This window comes from Geotrypetes seraphini, chromosome 8 (assembly GCF_902459505.1).
Source record: "Geotrypetes seraphini chromosome 8, aGeoSer1.1, whole genome shotgun sequence".
Taxonomy (NCBI): Eukaryota; Metazoa; Chordata; class Amphibia; order Gymnophiona; family Dermophiidae; genus Geotrypetes; species Geotrypetes seraphini.
Window position 1 is genome coordinate 140,191,720 of NC_047091.1, and position 21,359 is coordinate 140,213,078.

General features: G+C 42.8%; 1 protein-coding gene across 10 annotated transcripts in view; it reads right to left on the bottom strand.

The window, feature by feature from the left end:
- The window catches only part of FBRSL1 (fibrosin like 1), a 1,030,218-nt gene extending 1,010,466 nt beyond the window's left edge, over positions 1-19,752 (bottom strand). For 9 of the 10 annotated variants that reach the window (XM_033954188.1, XM_033954183.1, XM_033954192.1 and 6 more), the window contains exon 1: positions 18,691-19,752. In XM_033954188.1, coding sequence (XP_033810079.1) covers positions 18,691-18,984 — 294 coding nt within the window. In that variant the 5' untranslated portion in view covers positions 18,985-19,752. The remainder of the gene's footprint in view (positions 1-18,690) is intronic. The other variant, XM_033954189.1, reaches the window with a different exon arrangement.
- Between the last annotated feature and the right edge of the window lie 1,607 nt (positions 19,753-21,359).

The following is a 21,359-nucleotide window of genomic DNA, read 5'->3' on the forward strand; positions in this document are numbered from 1 at the left end:
ATGAATTAGATGTAGCGAGTTGGATCACTCACTACATTATCTGGGCTTACTTGTGAGGTGGGGGATGGGGGCGGGGGCAGGCCAGAAGTTTGTAAAAATTGGCTAATTCCTCTGAATATTCCCCACGCCGATACACCTACATTTCCAGCACCTATCTATGATGTGAATCACGTCTAAGAAGGCAATTTAGGTCGCCTAACGCCAGGGCTATGGAGTCGGAGTCGAGGAGTCGGAGTCGGAGGAAATTTCGGGTACCTGGAGTCGGAGTCGGAGTCAGAAGTACAAAAAACTGAGGAGTCAGAGTCGGAGTCGGAACATTTATCTACCGACTCCATTTTTGAACTTGGCATACCAATCACGAGCGATTCTTTCAGCTATAGCACCCACTATATACACAGCACAAATGTTGCGAGCAGCTTCTGCGGCCTTAGAACCTTGATTAAAAGCAAAAAGAAGGTGGTGTTGAAAATGCTCATTTCTCTCAACTTGACATTCCATTTTAACGATCTGAAAATTAACCAGTGCTGTGGAGTCAGAGTCGGAGTCGAGGAGTCGGAGTCGGAGGAAATTTCGGGTACCTTGAGTCGGAGTCGGAGTCTGAAGTACAAAAAACTGAGGAGTCGGAGTCGGAGTTGGAGTCGGAACATTTATCTACCAACTCCACAGCCCTGCCTAACGCCACTTCTGGCATTAGCCATACCCTCAGTGGCGTTCAGTGGCCTAAAGCGCCTCTTTAGGCAAAATTCCAGAACTGGCATTAGTGTCAGATTGTGCAGCAGAATAATTAATAGGCCCATTACCACTTGTTTTAATATGTTGTGCGCTGATGTCTACCACATGAGTTTACTGGGTGCAAGATGAAGACAGAGGTTCAGCACAGAAATTATATGTACATACACCTCACGGAAACCATGTGCTCCTGCCCGCGGTAGCTTAAAAGCCGATCTCTCAACAAATTGCTTAATCTATAAAAAGCGCCAGCTGCCTCTGTCAATTTTGTTGTATCAGACTAACACGTCTGCCTCTTAAAAAAGTATTTCTCTAGTTAAAATTACACCTGATATTTATGTGGTGAAACCTGGATGGATAAGTTATCCTTCTGGAAGCTGAATAGCACCATTTACACAAAGAATTTCTCAGCCTGCCCCCGGAACATCTCCAAGCACATCAATTTTTTAAACTTTGCCATTTTAAAGGCCCTATTTATCCATTCTAGTGGCTACAATTTAAAAACAGAAAACATACACTTATGTGGTTGGCGCTTCTGAATATCAACCGGCTGGAATCTTAGCCTGGCAAGATTTTTAGACAGTGATTTATTGGTTATTAATTATAACACTGCAGTGGGATATAACAGAATGGTGAACCATAAGAGCTCAGTCTTGTAGGTGTGTTCCTGACATTTTTATTCCTAGTGATAACTTTTGGGGGTCAGAAGGTTAAAAGAATACTGCATATACTCGAATATAAACCTATCCGAATATAAACCAAGATAACAGTTTTCCCCTCAAAAAGGGAGAAAAGCTGTTAACTCAAGTATAAACCAGAAGCAGCCAACATTTCCAACCTCCCCATCACAATCACCTCCATCCCAGAAGCAACTAACATTTATTTTTGCCCCCCCCCCACCAGAACATTATCCACAGATTCTTGGAAAGGGCAGGAGTCGGCAAGCCTCTGAGCATGCGCATATAGACGCTCAAACCCCACTCCGATCTAGTCGGCGGATAATCTGTCAGTGTGTACCAGGGAAGTAAGTGTAAAGCTGATTATCGGGAGGGATGGGGGAAATGTTTGTGGCAGTGGGGGGGGGGAGGTTAGAAAGAAATGTCAGTTGCCTCTGGGGTGGAGGCGGGAAATGTTGGCTGCTGTGGCAGCAGGGGTTTCAGAAAGAAAATGTTGGTTGCTACGGAGGGAGATGAAGGCAAAAGGGAGATGGGAAATGCTGGCTGCTGCTGAGGCGGTGGATGGGGGAGAAAGATAAGAGACTCAAATATAAACCGAGACCCCCATTTTTAGCCCTTTTTTGGGGACCAAAAATCTCTGTTTATATTTGAACAGCATTCAAATAATAAAAAAAGGCAGCATTCCAGAAGAACAGTATTGTGAAAAAGTATTCTTCTAGCTTAATAAAACTATCTGCCTTCTATCACAGATGGAACACCTACCCCCAAAATGGTCATTTAGTATTTCTGCAGTAATAGCACTTTAAAACAAAATGCCTACAAGGATATTTTTTGTTCCATATTAACTTCCCCTAAAAGCTTTCCTTTCAAATGCCTTATCTATGCTGAAATCTTGAGAAGTAACAGAACTAGCTACGGTGTCAGTGCTCGTCAATAACTGGCTTAAACGTGACAATGCAAAGCAATGCGAATTTTCAGACAATTCCGTTAGCAGGAGTAAACATCGATCAGGTTGGCAGAAGGGCTCTGCATGTTCTCCAAAGTCTGTGAGTGCTACAAGATCTCTGGATAATACTTATGGTACTCCTGTAAAAATTATCGCTGTCTGAAGAGCATACAGCTTTCTCCTTGGCAGGCAGGTTTACTAGAGCTATGGAGTAGGTGCACAATGAAATTTAAAAGCCCTCTCCTACACATCCCTCTGTTCTCACTACGAATTCCTGAAATTCATGTGTTTCAAGGTAAACCTGACACATTGTTATTGTTTTTTGTTGAACTGCTGTCAATTGGCACCTGCATTTCATTGGGGTTTCATTCTTGGGCACATCTCCATAGGGGTCCCTTTGAAAGATGATCTAAAATGCAGCTAAATATGTATAGAGAAGGAAATTGCTGCTGCACTGTTCATCATCAGAACTCCTGGTTCATAATCAGAATAATACTAGTTTGGACAAATTCCTGGAGGAAAAGTCCACAGCCTACTGTTGAGACAGACATGGGAGAAGCCACTGCTTGCCCTGAATCGGTGACATGGAATGCTACTACTATTTGGGTTTTTGCCAGGTATTTGGCTTAGCCTACATGAAGATGGGATACTGGACTAGATGGAACTTTGGTCTGACCCAGTAAGATTATTCTTATGTTCTTATGGGTTTCATAGCACTTAGTATAGCTGTACAAGTAAAAAAATATATAGAAGCCAAAGAAAGCTCTGGGGGAGAGAAGAGGGTAGATAATAGAGCTAGAAGAAACATGTTGATCCATCAGATCAAGTAAATTTGCATTTTAATTGACAGTACCTCTCAAAATGATCTTAAGTAGGCATGGAAAACTGGCTCTTCAGCTTGTTTTACATAGTTACAGGCAGTAGATCCACAATATGAGGTTCATAATCAAAAAATATAAACATCCAAAAAGTGTTCTAAATTGGCACTTGAACGTCCTAATCACTAGGATGTCCAACTGCTGATAATCGAAACCACCTTTCTGGACATCTAGCAAGGTATCCCAGCTTCTGTGTTTCCGGAGCTTGAGATGAGAATGTTATGGGCAGACTTTGGGCATGCATATGGGCAGGTTAGACTTGGACGTCTTGCAGCGATAATTGAATATTTTGTAATACGTCCTTGACAGAACTTAGACGTCTGGAGCTAGACCTGTTTTAGAAGCGTCTAAGTGCCACAAAGGTGCCCAAACTGACCAGATAAGCACTGCATGCATCAAGATAAGATACCCCCCACACTCCCCCAGTGCTCAATGACCCCTCTTCTACTACACAAAAGAATAGCCTTATTGAGTCAGACCAATGGTCCATCAAGCCCAGTAGTCCGTTCTCACGGTAGTCAATTCAGGTCACTAGTACCTGGCCAAAACCCAAGGAGTAGCAATATTCCATGCTACTGATACAGGGCAAGCAGTGGCTTCCCCCCATGTCTTTCTCAATAACAGACTATGGACTTTTCCTCCAAGAACTTGTCCAAACCTTTCTTAAAACCAGCTACACTATCTGCTCTTACCACATCCTCTGGCAACACGTTCCAGAGCTTAACTATTCTCTGAGTGAAAAAAATTTCCTCCTATTGGTTTTAAAAATATTTATTTGTAACTTCATCGAGCATCCCCTAGTCTTTGCAATTTTTGAAGAAGTGAAAAATCGATCCACTTGTGCCCATTCTGCTCCACTCAGGATTTTGTAGACTTCAATCATATCTCCCCTCAGCCGTCTCTTTTCCAAACTGAAGAGCCCTAACTGTTTTAGTCTTTCCTTATACAAGAGGAGTTCCATCTCCTTTACCATCTTGGTCGCTCTTCTTTGAACCTTTTCTAGCGCCACTATATCTTTCTTGAGATAAGGAGACCAGAATTGAACACAATACTCCAGATGAGGTCGCTCTAGAACAGTGTTTTTCAACCGCTGTTCCGCGGCACACTGCCTGGTGTGCCGCAGGGCCGCCATCAGGGCAGTACTACCAGTCCTGCATTCAGGGGCCCAGAGCTGACAGGGGGCCCGAGGCAGGGGCGCCAGTAGCTCGCCAAGGCAAAATGAGTCGATCACCCAGGACTCACTTTGTCTTGGCGATCTAATCTATCGAGCCGATAAGTCTTCTTCTCCCCGACGTCAATTCTGCAGTCGGAGAGGAAGTTCGGGCCAGCCAATCGCTGCCTGGCTGGGCGGAACTTCCTCTCCGATTGCAGAATTGACGTCAGGGAGAGCATGCGTCGGCTTTGGGGCCTGTTATCCATTGGTGGGTCCTGTTCCCCGATGGCAGCGGCAGTGGCAGTGGCTTGGGGAACGGCAGGGAGAAAGAAAGAAAGGGGGCAGGCAGGAAAACAGAAGGAAAGAAGAGAAACAGAAAAAAAGAAAGAAAGGTCAGGGAGAGAGGAAGAAAAAGTTGGGGGAGGGAATGAGGTGTGGAGGAGAGAAAGCATACAGGCTGATAGAAGGGAAGAAAGATTGGATGCACAGTCAGAAGAAGAAAGTGCAACTAGAAATCACCAGACAAGGTAGGAAAAATGATTTTATTTTAAATTTAGCAAAGTGGAGGCAGTATTACCACAGTTTTCAAAGGAATTTGCCCAAATAACTTAATAGTTAACTGGGTAAATTCCCAGAGATGAAAACTTCCCTTCACTTACTATGCACAGTTCTGAATTTATATCTGCTGTCTATATTTTACAATATGGTCACCTTTTACTAAACCGCAATAGTGTTTTTTAGCGCAGGGAGCCTATGAGCGTCAAGAGCAGCGCTGGGCATTCAGCGCAGCTCCCTGTGCTAAAAACTGCTATTGTGGTTTAATAAAAAGGATGGAGGGTATATTTGTCTATTTTTGTATGCTATAAAAACCAAATACAGAAAGAGACTGAGAGCTGTTGACGAAGAGCTACGTGTGTGTCTTTCTTCGATTCCAGCCAGAATATCAGCTTTGTGTTCAGCCAAACAGGCCCAGGTTTCGCACTGAATAAAGTATTTTATAATTTTTCACTATTCTGTTTACTTAATATTTCATAATAAAGTAATTATAAAATACTTTCTTTGTGTTTATTTGATTCCTATTCAAGAGAATTACTTTATATATAGTCAATATAGGCACAGAGTTAAATTTTTTAACATTTTCTAATGGTGGTGTGCCTCGTGATTTTTTTCATGAAACAAGTGTGCCTTTGCCCAAAAAAGGTTGAAAAACACTGCTCTAGAACAGCAGTATCTGGTATGGGGAAGCCTAATAGAGCATCAGGTATATAGAGTTACCTGGTGGGTGGGCTAGTGAACCATAGAGAGAAGGATCCAGGCCCATAAGGCACTCTAAACACAACATCTATTGTATTAAATGAGCCCATCAAAACCCACCTAAACCTTATTATACTGCCATATAGGTGCTACCTGCAGCTATAAGGGCTATCGGGGAGGTACATAGGTGGATATAGTAGGTTTGGGGGGGACTCATTATAAATCATAAGGGGGTTATAACACCCTTTATGTTAAGTTCACAGCAGTGACTTCTAAGGTGCCCCACTGCTTTGTTAGAATGTCTATGTGGCCAATCCATTCCTATGCTGGCCCCTCCTACGTCCAAATGGTCTCAATTAGGATGTTTTCAACATGGACGTTTTTGTATTCGAAAATGGCCAAAAATGTTAGCTGTCCACATAGGTCATTTTCCAAAAAAAAAAAAAAAAAAATTTGTACGTCTAGCAGTTTTGAAAATGGTTGTTTCCCCACCCTGATATCTGGATGTCTTGCGGGATATATCTAAAGTCAGGCAAAAGTGAATTATCGAAATTGCCCCTCCTCCACCCCTCTGCCACCTGCTATCAATACACTCACCAAATCAAACTCTTATTTGACAGTAAACTTAGATGAATCAATTTGTGGACAAAACCAATTAGGGCATCTTTTTTCGACCTTCATAGAAAGACCATTGCATTCTATCTTCCTTCCGGAGTCATCCACTGCCTGCTGCTTTCACGTGTCATCACCCATCTGGACTACTGTAATGCCCTTTACACTGGCTTTCTTCTCTTCTTGAAACAGTTACAGCTTATTCAATGGCAGGAAAGAGTGGGCATCCTTGAAAAAAAGTATTGGGGGGGTCTGACCTGAACTAACCCAGCCTACTTTTTTGGGTGGGTGACTTGGTGGGAAGGGACATGGGGGACTATCTTGGAGCAGGTGGAGAGGAAGGGTTCTTGAGTGGGGGGGGCCTGCACTGGCCATGCCAGTAGACTATCAGGGGATTTTTTGGGGGGATGGGGGTTCATGCTAAGCATAGGGGCATCAGGTCCACTATTGGACCACCCAGTCCATTTTTGGAGGGCTTGTGGGGGGTGAGAGGGAGGGAAGAGGAATCAAATGCATCAGATGAGCCAGGAGGGAGAGCTGGGGCTACAGACTAAGCTACAGACTTTTTTTTTTTTTTTATGGGCGCAGCTATTGTGTGTCTCACACAACACACTCATAACAGCTACCAGTGAGTCCAGACCTGCCGGAAACTTTTGCCCCGTAGAAGGGGGACATTCCCTTTCGTGCATCACAAGGAAAGCTCATTAGAATACTAATGAGCTCCTTGCAATGCGTTTGCATAGGGTTCTCGGTGGCTGCTAAGAGGATTTTTAGCAGCCACAGAGAACCATTTTGTGCATTGGAAGGAAAGCTTTTCATGCCAGTAAGACTGCTTTAATGAGTCTTACTGCCACAGAAAGCTTTGAGCATTGGGGCCTCACTCTGATATTTAAAAGGTAGACTACACGCTGCCTGGAGTATATTTCTAATTTATTGGTTCCCTCCATTTCTCTCAGCAGGCATTATTACACTCTGTCTACAGCTTTTGCCTACAACGGTACATATCCTTGGAACTCACATTTACTGGAGCTTAGGACTCAAGGCCTTGTACCCTGAAAAAGCAGTTAAAACTTGGCTACTTACACAAACCTTCAATTCTCATCCTTAGTTTAACCAACAGTTGTTCTTGTGCACTCTGTTTTCCCTTCCTCCTTTCCTCCCCCCTATTATTGTCTTTAATTTGTAAACCATCTAGTCATTGGCCATGTAGCGATTGGCCATATATCAAGTGATGACAGGACCTGGGGCTACATCGATTCACTAGAGGCAAGCCTTGTAAGACTAATCTGATCAATTTCTTTGACTGGGTGACCAGAGAATTAGATAGAGGGAGGGCATTAGATGGGTGATGGGACAAAAGCGCGCGAGACAATCGAGCGCCGACAATACGAAGCAGACAATCACGCGCAAGACATCAGCGTGCCAGACTTAAACTTAATTTTAAAGTGCTCCGAGGAAGGGGTGGGGGTGAACCCCCCTCCACTTAAGTTAGTACTGTTGCCGCTGCCTTTGGGGAGTGGGGGAACCCCACATTACAGAGAAAATTGATGTTTTTCCCTTAAAAAAGGGGAAAACGCCTCTTCCCTCTATAATGGGGGTTCCCCTCCAACACCCCCACCCAACGGCAGCGCAAACAGTACTAACTTAACTGCAAGGGTTCCCTCACCAAACCCCCACTTGTAGCACTTTAAAATTAAGTTTAAGTCCGGCGCGCGACTGTCTCCTCCGTATTGTTGGCGCTCGATTGTCCTACGCGTTTTCAACTATGAACCCATTAGATGTGGTGTATTTAGATTTTAGCAAAGCCTTTGACAGTGTTCCATACAGGTATCTAATAAATAAACTGAGTGCCCTTGGAATGGGCCCCAAAGTGATGAACTGGGTCAGAAACTGGTTGAGTGGAAGGTGACAGAGGGTAGTAGCGTGCCTCAAAGTTCTGTTCTTGGGCCTATTTTTTTATAAACGATATTGCTAAATGTAAGATTTGCCTCTTTGCAGAAAATACCAAAATCTGATGGTGTGTATAACATGAGAAAGGTCCTAGCAAAGCTTGAAGAATGGTCTGAAATTTGGCAGCTAAGATTTAATGCTAAGACATGCAAGGTCATGCATTTGGACTGCAAAAACCCAAGGGAGCAGTAGAGTTTAGGGGGCGAAGAACTTTTGTGCACGAAAGAGGAACAGGGCTTGGCTGTAATAGTATGTAATGATCTAAAAGGTGGCCAAACAGGTTGAAAAGGTGACAGCAAAAGTTAAGAGTGCTAGGGTGCATAGGAATAAGTATGTCCAGTAGGAAAAAGGAGGTATTGATGTCCCTGTATAAGATTTAGAATATTATGTACAATTCTGGAGACCGCACCTTCAAAAAGATATAAATAGGATGGAGTCGGTCCAGAGGAGGGCTACTAAAATGGTCGGTGGTCTTCATCATAAGGCGTATGGGGACAGATCTCAAAATGTATACTTTGGAGGAAAGGAGATATGACAGAGACATTTAAATACCTACGTGTTATAAATGTGCATAAAGCAAATTTCTTTCTTTGAAAGGAAGTTCCAGAATGAGAGGACATAGAAGGAAGTTAAGAGGTGATAGGCTCAGGAGTAATCTAAGGAAATACTTTTTTTACAGAAAGGGTGGTAGAAGCGTGGAATAGGCTCCTGGTAGAGGTGGTAGAGACAGAGACTGTGTCTGAATTCAAGAAAGCCTGGGATAGGCACGTGGGATCTCTTAGAGAGATGAGGAAATAGTGGATGCTGTGGATGGACAGACTGCCTTTATCTGCCATCATGTTTCTCAGTTTCTAAATACTATTACTGCAAAAAAAATATTTATATCTTGCCTACCATAACATTTCTAAGCAAGGTATAATATAGGATTAAACCGCCTAGAACTCTTGGTAAAGGCGGTATAAAAGAATAAATTTATTATATTATGATTAACAATATTAAATCTCAATGACTGGTTCAACTAAGAAGCTAACGCTCGGAACAGAGACATCATGTGATCGTGACCCTTTAACATCTTACCACAGGAGCCATTTTGTGAGTACCTGGTTTACTAGTTAGCCTAATGGTTAGTGCAGTGGCACTGAGAACCAGGGGAGCTGGGTTCAATTCCCACAGCAACTCCTTGTGACTCCCCTTCTCTTCACTAGAAGCCAGAAGCACGCAGGGTGAGTGAGATCTCATAAATCAGTGTTTATTCATATTCACTGTGGATATCCCGAAAATCCTGACTGGCAAGGGCATACTCCAGGACCGAGTCTGAGAAACACCGTCATAGAGCATCTAGAGACCACCTTCTGCTTATTAATAGGTGATTTCACCAGCCACCCTCAAGACAAAATTAGCTAGTTCATCTGAATGTAAGGAAGCAGATGTTTCAGACCCCGCCCCCTTCTTGTTTCAAAATGCCATTGCTTATTCAGACTGGGTCCTGGCTTAGTCAGACATTTCATGTTTGACATGCGAACAACAACAACAACAAGAGATGTTTTTTTAATGAATGTATTTTAATCTCACTTTCTTATGTGTCAGGAATTCCCCAAGGAAGCAGTGTCATTTTAAAATCGAAACCCCTCTTTCTCATTTCTGGTGCCATCATCTAGGTCTGAGAGCAGAAAAAAACATTGGTTCTGCATACTTTGACCTGGTAAGGTGGAAGGATTCAGCAATGAAACACTTAATATGGACCTAAGGCTGCAATGCTTTCTAAAAGCTTTAAAAAAATTGGTGCAAGTGTCCCCAAAAATGTAATCTTTCTTGTGGTTATTTTTGGTTCCTTAATATAATAATAATAACTTTATTTTGTATACCGCCATACCCAGGGAGTTCTAGGCGGTTCACATCAATTAATCAAAATTACAAACAATGAAGTCGTTGAAATTATCAGGAAAGGAATGTACAGGTCATTTAAGTTAACAGGTTAGCAATGTACAATAAGAAGGAGAGGATGGATCCCAATCACCAGTTAAACTGGTCATCTGTTCTGGTCCTTTCCTTGCATCAAGCAAGACAGAACATTATGGCTTGGGTCACAGGTAAGGAGGATTCTGTAGTGTTTTGCTATGTATTTGATGAGACAAAATAACTAAAAAAAAGTGGTTGGAAAAATAGACTCAGAATTTCCCATTGGAAAGCTAAAAGCAATTTGCACCAGTGTATACTCCTGGAAGGAAGAGAGATCCAGCTCCTAAGAACATAGGACTATCAGAAATAAATCCAAGGAGCTCCCTCTGTGTGACCCTAGGCAAGCTACTTTATCTCCCTGTGCCTTCAGGACCCAGCAGTAAACAAGGCCTTTGTGTAAACAGGAGTTTCTTGATCAACAACTAAAGCTCCTTCTCCTCCCCCTCCCCAAGAACAGAAGAGAGGTAACAGATCTGTGGGGGTCTCTGGGAAAAGGATGAGGCAGTAACATCTGCTCTTCCTCTACCTCACCAGTATACCATACAACTCACATGAAAGTAAAACCATTCCCCCTGGTGATGGCAGCTTCTCCAGCACTTCCAGCCCACCCGGGAAGCAAAGACCTGACAGGGGGGTTGAACCAGGACCTTCTGCTAAGCTACGAGGCCGGCCATCATCCAAAACATTTAATTCCACATGATTACATCGCTAAAGGTTTTATTTGTATTCTTTGAGCACATGTGTAAAATCACATATAAATTCACCTTTTCACAGATAAATTTTGTATTTACAGTAGAACTCTTTTTGTTTAAGATAGGGTTTTTTTAGATACTTTTCAGAGATACTGATGCATGACTTTTTTTGTTTGTTTCATTCTATTTGCTTTTTTTCTGTTTAATATATCAGAATAAGGGATTGATTACCTCAGGCAGATTTAAAGATTTTTAGGTTTCTGAACCAAGGGATGGGGGGGAAGCAGAGATCCATCTCTTCCGATCTGTCTTTCACCACAAAATTCTTTTCTGAAGTTAAAGCAGCTTAATTACTGTGGGAAGAGCACAGTCTAGCTAACCCATCTCTTGTAATCAAAGGTTCCTTTAAATCTGTATTAAAAAAAACACAAGGAGAAGCAGCCCCACTGGGAACAAAAATTTACAATCGCCCCACCTCTGCTCCAATTAGGTTTGAAAGAAAAGAATGCATGCAAGTCAACTTTCGGAGCACTGCGCAAGTTTTGCTCTTGCTTTCTAGAGGTTGGAAGCATATTTAGCAGGGGTGAAAAGGGCAGAGGGATGGACTGTCAAAATCTAGTGCTGGTCCTAAGTACATAAATATAAACATTGCCATACTGGGACAGACCAAAGGTTCATCAAGCTGAGTATCCAATTTCCAACAAAGGCCAACTCAAGTCACAAACACCTTGCAGGATCACAAAAGAATAAATTCCATGCTACTTATCCCAAAATAAGATTTTTCCAAGTCTACCAGTTTGTGGAATTTTTTCTAGGAATGAATCTAAACCGGAGAGGGGGGGGGGGTTAACCCTATTATGCTAATGGCTTTTACCACATTCTTTGGCAATGAGTGCAAAAGCTTATCTATACATTGAATGAAGAAATAAATCTCCCCTATTTGTGTTAAATACCTTGGCCTAGATTCACTAAACTCACCTTTCCGATCCGATCCGATCCATGGATGAGTCTTGCTGGGAAATCGATTCACTAAACATTCCTCATGCAAATTATTTGACAGGAGGTACGCCCCACACCAACCGCAAGGTTCGCTGCAGAGCGATTCAGACGCATGCGCAGACCATCCTCTTTGCCTGTAGATGAGGTCCGCGCATGCGCCTGCTCTCCGCAAGCTTGAGGTCAAAACAAAAGGGGGAGCTGCACTCGCTGCACTCGATTGGAAAAAATTCTTGATTTCTAGCTTGTGTCTGATTTTCCTGTCTTAAGAAAAGTGAAGGGATGTGAAACTTTTAGCTTTTAGTGGAGTCTGGGACCCTACAATCGGATCTGCTGCAGGAAAGGGCAGGAAGCGAAGGTTGCCGGTTACTCACGAGCCCTTGGTTTTAACCCGCGGGGCTGCACTAAGGCATGTTCTGTTCCATTCCATTCCAGAACATGCCGTAGTGTAGCCCCGCTTTAAACTCACAGGTTAAAAACACAGGCTCGTACTACAGCAAAGGGCGGCAGAGAGCAGGAGAGTTGGCAGGGACAGGGAGGCAGAGAGCAGGAGAATCGGCAGAGAGCAGGAGATGTGTTTAAAATGCTTTATTTTGTTGGTTTTATTTTTTTGATACTGGGATTTCAGGGCTGCAGGGCTGGGATTTCAGGGCGGCAGAGAGCAGGACAGTCGGCAAGGACGTGAGTGACTGGTCCTCAGCAGTCGCTTCTTTTTGGATCGGCCAGCCCAATCGTTGTTCCTTCTTCAGTTTAGTGAATCGCTGTCTTCCTACTTTGCATGCCATTTCCCCTCATTTGCATGTGCAGATCGGATCGGGTGTGGATCGGATCGGGCAGAAAGTTAGTGAATCGGGACGGGGTCAGAGAAGGCTTGCAAAGCTTAGTGAATCTAGGCCCTAGTGCCTTTAATGCATGCTAGGTGTTCCTTGTGCTCTTAAGCAGATTGTTTATTATAATTGTGTAGGGTACTATAATTTTTCTGCTTACTGGGTTAGGATTAATGAAATTATTATACTGTTTTGTATGTTTTTTTTGTTTTGTTTTATTTGGTGTACATTATCTATTTTATTATCTATTTTCATTATAAATGTAACTTTTGCAACCCATTCTGGCCATAATGGGAAGAATGGACTCAATACACAAGTAAATAGATAAACAAACAATTCACGTCTACCCATCCCACCTATTATTTTATAAACCTCTATCGTATCTCCCTTCAGCCGTTTCTTCTGCAAGCTGCCCCAACAAACGAAATAAATGTATATATTTTATTGAATTTACATGGATTTGGCTCACAAGTCTCACCTCAACATGAATTAAATTTGAGTACAGTAGGTATTCCCTATAGCTTTCAGTTTTCAATAGCAATTCAGGTAAGTGACTTAAAAAAAAAGGTTCTATAGATTACTGGTAACTGTCTGGAGTACTCATCATACTGTATATATTATTTTAAGTAAATTACACTTTTCACTGATTGGGAGTGGACCAATGACAGAAAGTTGTTAAGACTGGCCAGCTATAGTGGCGGTTTTATATTACATTCCTCAAAGGTCCCCAGGAGTGGCCCTTATATCACTGAAGGTCCTCTCACAAACACATGAATTTATTTCCCCTATAAGTTTATTACTGTGTGTCAAGATGGATTTGCTAGTACTGTACAATTCCCCGCAAACAGCAGTGATGGAAGGGAGGATCAATATCAAAGGGTCGGCATCAGTTATTAGAATTAATGCCCCAGGTTGAAAACTGATGCACAAATCAGAGTGCCCTGCTAATGGACATCAGAAAGAAGGAGGGGGAGGAGAAGGGGCACAATATCCACATTTGATGGCCAAAAAATAAATTAAAACCTCACTGGTCAGAAGGAAGTTAGCATAGGCTGTAATCCCAGTGACAGTCACTAATCAGGCCCATAGACAGTTTCCTGCTTCAGTTTTTAAAAAAGCCATTAAAAAAAGAGAGAGAGAGAGACAGTAGATTTCTGCTTACACTGCTCGTTCCTGTGAGCCAGGGGAAACACTGGACCTCAAAGAGCATATCCTGTTTGTGTGTGGGGCAGAGCTCCAGAAAGTCACTTCATCCCACTTGCCCAGTCCTGTCTTTTACCTATAACCTCTCCCTTCACCATACACAGCAGACAGCAAACTATAAGGTGTGTGTGGGGGGGGGGGAGAGTTATTTTTAGTTTATTTTGATTCCAAAAGGTCAGAATAAGACGCAGAAACATTACGGGGTCCATCTTGAATGCTCCTACTTGAATAACTCCACTCACGGTGCCCAACCTGGATTTTCCGCGATACTTACCCAGATAGCAATACTGAAAATCTGGGCCGAACTATCTGGCTAGTGCTGGGGTGGCGACAGAAGTTAACCAGACACCCATCTAGGCACCACTGCAGAATGTCTGCGGTTTCTAAATAACTAAGGACAGAAAGAAAGCTTTCCTAAGTTAACCAGTAGCCACCCGGATAACACCTGTGAATATCAAAGGTGCGCAGGTGGCTCCCGAAGGCTGCCCCAGACCCTATATTCAGCGGCAGTAGCTAGATAGGGACCAGCACTAAATATCCAGGTCTAATTCTGCTGGCAGCAGCCATCAGTTTAAAAACGTCTTGGGAGTACTGGTCGACAAGTCAATGAAGCCGTCTGTGCAATGTGCAGCGGCGGCAAAAAGGGCAAACAGAATGCTTGGAATGATTAAGAAACATAGAACATAACAGCAGAAAAGGGCCACGGCCCATCTAGTCTGCCCACATTAAGGCCCACCCCCTAACTACCTCCATGAAGAGATCCCACATGCCAATCCCATCTTTTCTTAAAATCTGGCACGCTGCTGGCTTCAATTACCTGTTGTGGAAGATTATTCCAGCGATCAACCACCCTTTCGGTGAAGAAATATTTTCTTGTGTCGCCATGAAATTTCCCACCTCTGATTTTCAACGGATGCCCTCTTGTTGCTGAAGGGGATCACGAACAGATCAGAGAAGGTTATCATGCTGCTGTACCAGGCCATGGTACGCCCTCACCTGGAATACTGCATCCAGCACTGGTCGCCGTACTTGAAGAAGGACACGGTACTAAAATGGTTAAGGGGCTGGAGGCGTTGTCGTACAGTGAGAGATTAGAGAAACTGGGCCTCTTCTCCTTTGAAAAGAGGAGACTGAGAGGGGACATGATTGAAACCTTCAAGATAATGAAAGGAATAGACTTAGTAGATAAAGACAGGTTGTTCACCCTCTCCAAGGTAGGGAGAACGAGAAGGCACTCTCTAAAGTTAAAAGGGGATAGATTCCGTACCAACGTAAGGAAGTTCTTCTTCACCCAAAGAGTGGTGGAAAAGTGGAACGCTCTTCCAGAGGCTGTTATAGGGGAAAACACCCTCCAGGGATTCAAGAGAAAACTGGAACTGGAACGTACACAGGTAGGGCTGGTCTTGGTTAGGGCGCTGGTCTTTGACCTAGAGGCCACCGCGGGAGCGGACTGCTGGGCACGATGGACCACTGGTCTGACCCAGCAGCAGCAATTCTTATGTTCTCATGTCTGACTGTCTGTTGAATACTGGCCCTTTTATAAACAATAAGGGAGGGGGGTTGTATCATGATTACATCTTTTAAAGCTTTTATTTGCTTCCATATATGTCATAATATTTGTATGATTTTTCTTTCTTTAAACCTATTTTCTTCTTCCTCTTCTTCTAATCAGAATAAGGGGCTGATCTACCACAATTTTCTACTCCTGTGTGTGTACAGAACAAATGCTTAGTACATGTGACCCTATGGGGGTCATTTTATAAAAAGGAGTGTTTGTACATTTGGAGTCCAATTTATAACAGGCCCTCTTTGTGAGAAGATCAAAATGTGTCTTTTTTAAGATTATTTTCTAAAGTTAACAAAGGTGCCTGGTGCATTCATAAAAGGCACCTACACCCAGCCTCTTTAACGCACGTCGTAGTGAAATACGTGCACACATCTCACCTAAGCCTCTAAGAATGCCTGTAAGCAGCACATTATAATTGAGCAGGCGGTAGTTTTTCGGCTAGCGCGCGCTAAAAATGCACGTGCGATAAAGCCGCCAACGCGGCTTCGTAAAAGGAGCCCATAGTGTGCAGCTAGTACAGTGTGTTGCAAACTTTTTTAAGCTGCCGGCACACTAATCCCGGGGCTGTGGCTGGAGGACACCCGGAAATGTGCCGACGTCAGCGTGATGATGTCACGTGCATGCATGATGTCACATCGACATCAGCGCATATTGTGGATGTCCTCCAGCCGCGGCCCAGAGCCTCCTCTTTCCGCTGGTGGCGGGGGAGGTGTGCTGCAGAAGGAGCAGAGGCGACGGCATCTCAATCGCCTGGAATCCTCCAGCGCACACCAGTGTGCCATGGCACACAGTTTGCGATATTCTGAGCTAGTAGCTGATTAAGCCTTCTATCTGTCCTTAAGTATTGGACTAGGAGTCTTCTCTTCAAAATGACAGGTTGCAGTGCGCCCAGTGAAGTTCACCTTAATGTTTTCTCAACTATCCTTAAATAAGGACAGGACCAGGCAGAACCAGGACTTCCAGAGGTAAGGTGTCCGTATTAGGCAGTGAACAGCTCTGTCTGTTAGAAGTCCACCTCTGTGTGCATCCATCACTTTAGTTTCAAAGTTTGCTTTCTGTCCTATTGGCTCAAAGGGACCTTCTCACAGACGTGTTTGATGGTGCCATACCCAGCAAAAATAAAACAGCAATTATCTAACAAGGAAACAGCTAGGGCACTTAAAAATTCTATATAGAATCACATACATTTATGAGAACATCTTGGTCTAGTGAGACGACAAGCTAACATCCCACAATAGATTTTATTACAAGCCAAAGAACACACCTCATGCCCGTCCCCACCCATCAATCCGATCAAATTAAGAACCATGAATCATCTTTCAAATCTTAGGTGACGACAAGCTTAGAAAACATTATGGCAGAAGGATCTCAAACCAAGGTTTACTCAGCTTCAAGCCAATCCCTCGCTAATGAATATGTCATGATAGCCCGCCTTCAATCTTCCCAAATAAGCCACATTTCTGATTTCATGTCTGCTGTGTCCTACCCAAAACTGGTCCTACCCGAGCCCAGAGCCCAGCACAAAACTTCTCCAGAAACTTGGCAGACTCACAATTTGTTCATCAATGAAACGGCCAAATGAACTCTGTAGCTACCACTGACTTCCTAAGCACTGGGGTTCCTACCCTAAGGAAAAGTACATTGATAGAAGAGATTCCTCGGAATCTGCTTTTGAGTCACCTGCAAAAAAAAAAAAAAAAAAAAAAGATCACCCTACCACTGGTCACAAAAGTCAACAAAAAGCCAAACACACTGCCTAGGAGAATGGTACAATTAAGGATCTCCACCACATTATAAACCAGGAACAGTAAAATTCTGCATGGACAGATGAGTGATCTTACACATAACTATGAACAGAAAAGTAGGAGATAAGTGGTTTTGTTTTCCATTTCCCAGTAATTTTGGTAGAAAGACAAATGCCATACTGCTCTCAACATTGAAACTTGTGCTAAATCAACTTTTCCCCCTATTGTCATCTGTCCAATATACACAAACAGAATTTTCAGTAAAAAAAAAAAAAAAAAAGACAAGAAACTGAAGTTCTGAATTATTATACACTTTTCCTACAACAGTATGAAGACATGAGCATCCTTAACTCTGACAATTGTTTTGTCTCTTGCCTAAGTATATTTTTAAGGCACAGTACTTTGCACTAAATCTGCACCTACCTCCCAATGCTCACAAAAACTTATACTGTACTAGCTAACAAAGTTACAAGGTTTGTGTGATTAGTACTGGTTTAATCGGACAAGCAGACAAATTGCACCTGGACAGAGAATAAAGACATTTTCCAGTATATTACCATTATAAATAGAATCACAGCATCTTTTTCTCCCAACCAATGTCAAACAGTGCCCACTGCCCCATTCCCCCTTGGATACAGATACACGTTTTAGTAATAATAAGGGGCACATGTACAAGGGCCTTTGCAAAGTAGTCTTCCCCCATTGTTCCCAACAAAAACAATACATATATATATATATAACAATACATATATATATATATATATATATATATATGTATATATATATATATATATATATATATATATAAAACCAAGGGTAACAAGTGTGGGTGACTACATTTATCCACAAGGAACAGAAGGACCTTAAACTGGTTCAGCATTCCTGCAGAGACAACCAAACTGTAAATAAACATTGGGTAATACACATGAAACAGAGATACCTACAGACAGCCACAGGTCAATAACAGCTATTAAATGCCTTCCCAGTGTCACAAAGTTTGTGCTATGTTCACCTACATTACTTTAAAAAAAACATACAAATGTTCACTAGTTTAATGTCTGGATACACTCAGCAATTACATATCCTGGCCAGATAATCCATTCTATATGCCTTCATTGTCCTCAAAGACATATGTATTATCTTCAAATCTCAAAAATCAATAGCAAGGAATTTATTTTTTTTTTAAACCTATAAAAATCTTCCTTTGTCTTTGATATTAATACTGTGCTCGACTATCACCAAAATGCATCCTTTGTTCCCCATGGAGATACCAGGCAGTAAATGCCAACATCAGCACTAAATATTTTATATATTATATATTTGCACTAATCAGTTGAATACTTTTTTAAGTTTGCTAAGTGGAACCCAAATAAATAAATTCTACACCTCAAGAAAAATTTTCCCCTTTCTGTCACAACATACAGCACCACACCTTAAATCAGGAAACCCAGAACTAAGGAAAAAAAAATCATAATCGGTATATTAAAAAATCAGTTTCCTACCTCTAAGGCTTCCAAGGAAATGAAGCTGGCTATAGCAAATCCATCAATTAAATCCTCTTCCTGGGAGCTGGATTCTCTTCTCCTACGCCTGGGAGGTCTGGCACTTCTGGCTGAAGCAGCCGAATTTTTAGAATTTGTGCAGTTTTGGCTTGCGTTCTCCTTTCCAGGGCTCGCTTCTCTTTCCGAAGCCGAGGAAGGGCTGTGATTTCTGGCATCCCTGGCAGAAGCCTCCCTTCTCCTCACCCTGTCCCTCTGGGACCTTGATCTCCTGCTCTGCCTTATTTTCCCATCCATTTCCAAATCCTTTTAAAAACCTCCCTTGCGAAGGGAGGGGTGGAAAAGCCCTCGGATCCAAGAAATTTATAAATCCACAGTAGATTCCACAAAATGACCTTGACTCGAACCCTAAAACGGTAATTATATATAAAAAAAATCAAGCGTTTTAAAACCACCTCTCCTGGAAGGAAAAAATAAAAAATAAACTGGAATAATCCAAAGGAAATTGACCCTTGAAAATAATCCACAAAGCCGAAATGCACGATCCCAAAAAGGAAAAATCGGGGTAGGGGGAAGCTTTTTTCCCCCAAGGTAGCAAATTCCAACCAAATATCACTTGCTTTCGAACTTTGTTACCACGACGAGAGACAATTTTCCCAGATGCATGGCTTCAAACCCCACCTCGGCGGGTTCAAGCCCCCGTCTGCACCCTGGCTCTGTGGCAGAGCCCTGGCATATTTGCGGAGTAAATCCCGGGGAGGGGAGGTAGTGGAGGTAGCAGAAAGAGGGGGGGTCCACCCTTAGATATTTGTAAGTTTCATCAGTGAGCGGCTTGTCAATTCCCACCAGCGGAGAGCCGAGAGGCACCAGACGCTTCCCAGTCTGCTCCCTTCAGGCTTTTGCCATGATTTCGGAAGCCCATCCGCTCCTCCCAGAGCCCGATCCTCGGCCCAGCGCTTCGCCGGCGCGCGGTCCTCCGTCGGATCCTGAAAGGGCAGCGAAACGGGGGCGTCAGAGGACCGATCGGAGCCGGAGAAGGGAGAGACGGGGGCAGCCGCTCGCTGTCTGAATCGCACAGTGCAGCAGAGCCCGGAGCAGATAACAAGTGACGCACTTCCGGCAGCCTGGAATTAGCAGAGGAAGTGAGACACTTTACAAAGAGTTTTGCAGGGAGCGCTGCTGCTCCCCTGCACTGGCCCGGAGAAGAGGGAGAGCTGCAGCTCCCGGTAGCACTCCCACTCAGGTACCTGGCTGCTGCACGAACTTTAATGGGTTTTTTTTTACATTATTATTTCATTTTCATCTCAGATCCTGGGGTGTTAGTGTAATTTATTGCCCAGAAAGGAGAGAGAGAGCTGCACCCCACCACCACTACCCAGGCACCTGGCTGCTACAAAAAGTAGGGGAAGGAATGTGGTTGACAGGTGGACTTACCTTCTTAAGGGTGGTGTAGCAGATGCTGTGTTACTCTAAAAGTTGTTATTTTAACTTACCCAATTAGTTTATATACCGCAATATAGCCACTATTTGGCGTCTATGCGGTTAACAACCAAATAATTATCAGGTACTCTAAGTGGTTTTCCCTATCTGTCCTGGAGGGCTCACAATCGAGCTTTGGTACTTAGGTTTACCATATGGCTCCCGAAAAAGAAGGAAGCAAAGCCTGGATGTCTTAACTTAATCCATTCTCTTTTTTTTTTTTCTGCAGCCATATGGTAACCCTAGAAAGTGACTAGCCCAGGGGTCATAAGGAGGGGCACTGTGATCAAACCATCCAACCATTTCTTTGTTTGTTTTATTGACTTTAAGGGAAAGGAAAACTGTGGCTCAATGAACTTAGAAGTTAGAATTTCAGCTGGGTTTGGATTTAGGGATCATTGTCCCTTTAAAATGGCTTAGAGGCACTGGTAGCCATTCATGGGATGGGGTAAATTTTAGGGGAGGCATTACAAAAGGGAAGCGATATTGTATAAAAAAAAATTACAAGTAAAATACAAAACACAGCAAATGCCCTATATTTTTATGAGTGTGTGAAGACACAAGGAGGTCTTTTTACTAAGGCACATTAACAGAGTTAGCACGTACTAATGATTAGCGTATGCTAAATGCTAAGAAACCCACTTTATACCTATGAACATCTTAACATTTAGCACATGCTAATTGTTAGTGTGCACTAAATCCAGTAGCGCATCTTAGTAAAAGGTGCCTAACAATAGGGGATGTGATGTAAAGAATGATGGTTTTATTAAAGACTGAGAGGAGGACAGAATAATTTACCCCCGCAGCAGTAAAAGTTCTGACACTCATAGGAATTCTTTGAGCATCAAAGCTTTTACCACTGCAGCTGGGGTTAAAAAAAAAATGCTAATGCAGCTTCATAAAAGGGGGGGTTATATATTTAATTTTAACATTTATCTCCCACCTGATACCTAGCTATGTTACAAATAACACACAAAATCCATTTATATCATAAAAAATATCAAAGTCCATGTTTTTTCCTTGGAAATGTTGATTTTAATCTGTTTTATTACTGGATTACAAAAAAATAAGAAAACCAAATAAAAAAACTGTCAGTAAATCTCTTTTGAGAATTTGTTCATTGCAGCCAAATGGTTCCTCATCTGCTTATTAGTAACGGTGTAAAAGCCAAGAAGGTAAGGGTAGATAAAGCG